This window comes from Sinocyclocheilus grahami, unplaced genomic scaffold (genome assembly GCF_001515645.1).
Source record: "Sinocyclocheilus grahami isolate Dianchi unplaced genomic scaffold, SAMN03320097.WGS_v1.1 scaffold149.1, whole genome shotgun sequence".
In the NCBI taxonomy this organism is placed as follows: domain Eukaryota; kingdom Metazoa; phylum Chordata; class Actinopteri; order Cypriniformes; family Cyprinidae; genus Sinocyclocheilus; species Sinocyclocheilus grahami.
In genome coordinates this window covers 4124164-4127269 of record NW_015505328.1, presented here as the reverse complement: position 1 = coordinate 4127269, position 3106 = coordinate 4124164, and the positions used below count along the sequence as shown (strand labels likewise).

Here is a 3106-nt window from a genome sequence, read left to right as displayed (position 1 = left end):
TTTTTTTTTTTTTTTTTACCAATTATCCAAATAATGTTTAGTCCTAGAAAGCTATTATTATCAGAACACGTGAGCATAACATAGCGGTTAGCAGATCAATGAATGAGAGGGCAGCGTTACCAGAGTTGCCCATATACCACACCATGTTACAACACAGTAGGGCTATTGCAGACAGAAACAATACTGTACTACATCCATGTTTTTGAGTGGACTTCTGTTCATAGAGCGGGATAACGGATAATACGCAGAGCGTCACACCACGTGAAAGTGAAACCTGAGCGGTGAACTAATTTTCGACAGCAGAAATTTGGGTGCATCTCTAATTATTTGCGACTTCAGAAATGGATATTATATAATAGATGCTTTTTTGAACATTTTAGCAATTTAAAAATATTTTTAAACAATTTTTTACACGGCACCCCTGCTCTCGACAGACGGCACCCCGGTTGGGAAACACTGAGTTAGAAGACTCATAGCTGGTTGATGCATTACTGAATGGGACCGAAGTGTTAGCCTTTTTTCTTTCTGTGGAGCACAAAAGGATATGTTTAGCAGAATGTTCAAGCTTCCCATATTACAAAAGTCAATGATAAAAAAAGCATGGTAGCACTTTACAATAAAGTTAAATTCATTACTAATTTTGGTTTTGGTTTTGGTTTTTCTTTTCACATCTTTTATTAATCTAGGTTAATGTTAATATGTAAATATATAATTTTTCGTTGCTAATTCATGTTCATAATACAATAATGTTAATTTATACTGAAATGTTAAAAATCTATTAGAGGAAATTAAGATTAATTAATGCTGTAAAAATATTACATATTTCACTTAAACTGTTGAATTAATAACATTAACATATAAAATCTTCTTGTGAGGTGTTACCAAATAAAAAAAACTAAAACTTTTTTCTGGTTGATATCTTTCTATAACTGTGGGATTTAAAGGGACAAGTCAGTTTTAGTTTTCTTGCCTTTTGTTTGTGTATTTGTTATATAAGATATTATCAAAAGCTTGTATAGGAGCTGTAATTCATTAAAAAAAATGGTTGTCTAAAGTTTTGCAAGTCATTATAAAAACAAAGTGATGCTGAACCACTAAATCCTCTAACGCCTTTACTATTTCATTGTAATACTTGGAAAAGTTATTTAATAATTTATACTAGTGTTCTTTTAAAGTCTTAAATGGTTTGGCTGCTCCTCCCTGATGAGTGTTTTCTACTCAGGGTCACGTGGTGATGGGCAACAACGCTGTGTCGCCGTATCAGCAGGTGATCGAGAAGACCAAGAGCCTGTCGTTCCGTAGTCAGATGCTGGCCATGAACATCGAGAAGAAGCTCAGCCACAGCAGCAGGAATGAGGTACCGGACTCAAAGCAAACAATTCAGACTGAACTAATGAGTTTTTCCTTCAGCCGAGCCTCATTGGAATCATTACCGTCAAGAAATGAGTGTGCTGGGAAACTTGCTTTTGAGCGTTGAAGCATTTTTCCTTAATTGAACATTAGCCAGCATTAGTCGGCGTACAGTTCCCCAAAATATGTTGCACAAAGCCCAGACTCGGCGTAAAGTCTGAATAATCGGATTTTATGTCAGTGAAGTAATTCACGTCATATATCTTGTCCTGTATTTTGCTTGATAATTCACTTTGAAGACATTGCATGATTCAGAACATTTTGACCATTTTAAAATATATTTGTCAAACATTTAATAGAAGAAATAGTTTCGAGCAAACTTCTGTTCTATATGCTGCATCTTTAATGAGCTTCCATTTCTTTCTAGACACCGAACTGGGCGGCTCAAGACACAGGCTTCTATTAGACTGGAAACACAAGGCAAACAGCGGATCATCTTACTTCTCAACCTCATCTTAGTATTTAACTAACTATCTTTTATTTAGCCATGTTTTATATTAGGATCATTTTACAAAAGACTGATGCAGACATTTCCCGCATGGCAAGAGCTACGGATTTCTGGGATGCTGCCGTAAATTTGATGTATTCTGTATGAAGGAAGGAATTTACCAGGCAAGAATTTAATCATTGTTCCAGTTCTGTGCCATCGCAAAGGACATTTTTCTTTTCTCTTATGCGAGTCATTGTTTTGAACATCATAACACAACAATGAACTGTGGAAATTTGTTTCTGCACACATTTTTAAAGATCGTGCAACATACTGCTGGAAATCTTTAATGGTTAAAGGTGAAGTGTGTGATTTTGGTGTCAAATAATAAGGATTGTTTCCAAAACAGTTCTACTGTTGTTTCATCTTTAAGGACATTGTTCATTTATTGTACTCTTAAGCCGATGTTTGTCATGTGAGACCACTTAAACTCGCAGAAACATTTTTAATAGATAAGTGATGAGCATGTATTTTATTAATTCACTCTTCACACTTCACTTTTAACATTCATGCTTTTTATTTGTCACTCTATCACCAGGGTCCTACAGTCTTGGAAATATTAGAGAATTTTATAAGTTAGTTTCAGGCATGAAAGAGATCTGTCTGATTTCTGTTGCTAAAAGTTTGGGGTCAGTAAGATTTTTAAAAATGTTTTTAAAGAAAAGTGAAATCAGCAATATTGTGAAATACTACAATTTAAAACAACTGTTTTCTATTTTAATATATTTTAAAATGTAATTTATTCCTGTGATGGCAAAGCTGAATTTTCATCAGCCATTACTCATTACATTTTCATAACAGTTTTCAGTGTCACATGATCCTTCAGAATTAATTCTAATATGCTGCTTTTGTTCTCAAGAAACATTTCTTATTATCAATGTTGAAAACAGTTGTGCTGCTTAATATTTTTGGAAACCTTGATAGTTTTTCCCTCATAATTCTTTGGTGAATAGAAAATGAAAAAGAACCCCCTTTATTTCAAATAGCCTACATTTTTGGAACAACCTAAAGGTTTTTTTACCCCCTCTATCTCTCACTTTTGCTGAATAAAATTATTTTCTTTCCAACAAATAAACAACAAATCAACAAAAACAAACCTTACTGACTGCAAACTTTAGAACTGTTAATAGAAAACTATTCAAAAGCATTTCATTGGTTAGACTCTAGGACCAATCTTCTAACAAAGTCATAAAAGAAATGTATGCAATC

At 33.7% G+C, this 3106-nt stretch overlaps 1 protein-coding gene across 1 annotated transcript in view; it reads left to right on the top strand.

Moving 5' to 3' along the window:
- The window catches only part of eif3eb (eukaryotic translation initiation factor 3, subunit E, b), a 15371-nt gene extending 13129 nt beyond the window's left edge, over positions 1-2242 (top strand). The window contains exons 12-13 of the mRNA XM_016281397.1: positions 1223-1357; positions 1778-2242. Of these exons, the coding sequence (XP_016136883.1) occupies positions 1223-1357; positions 1778-1816 (174 nt within the window). The 3' untranslated portion in view covers positions 1817-2242. The remainder of the gene's footprint in view (positions 1-1222; positions 1358-1777) is intronic.
- Positions 2243-3106: the final 864 nt, after the last annotated feature.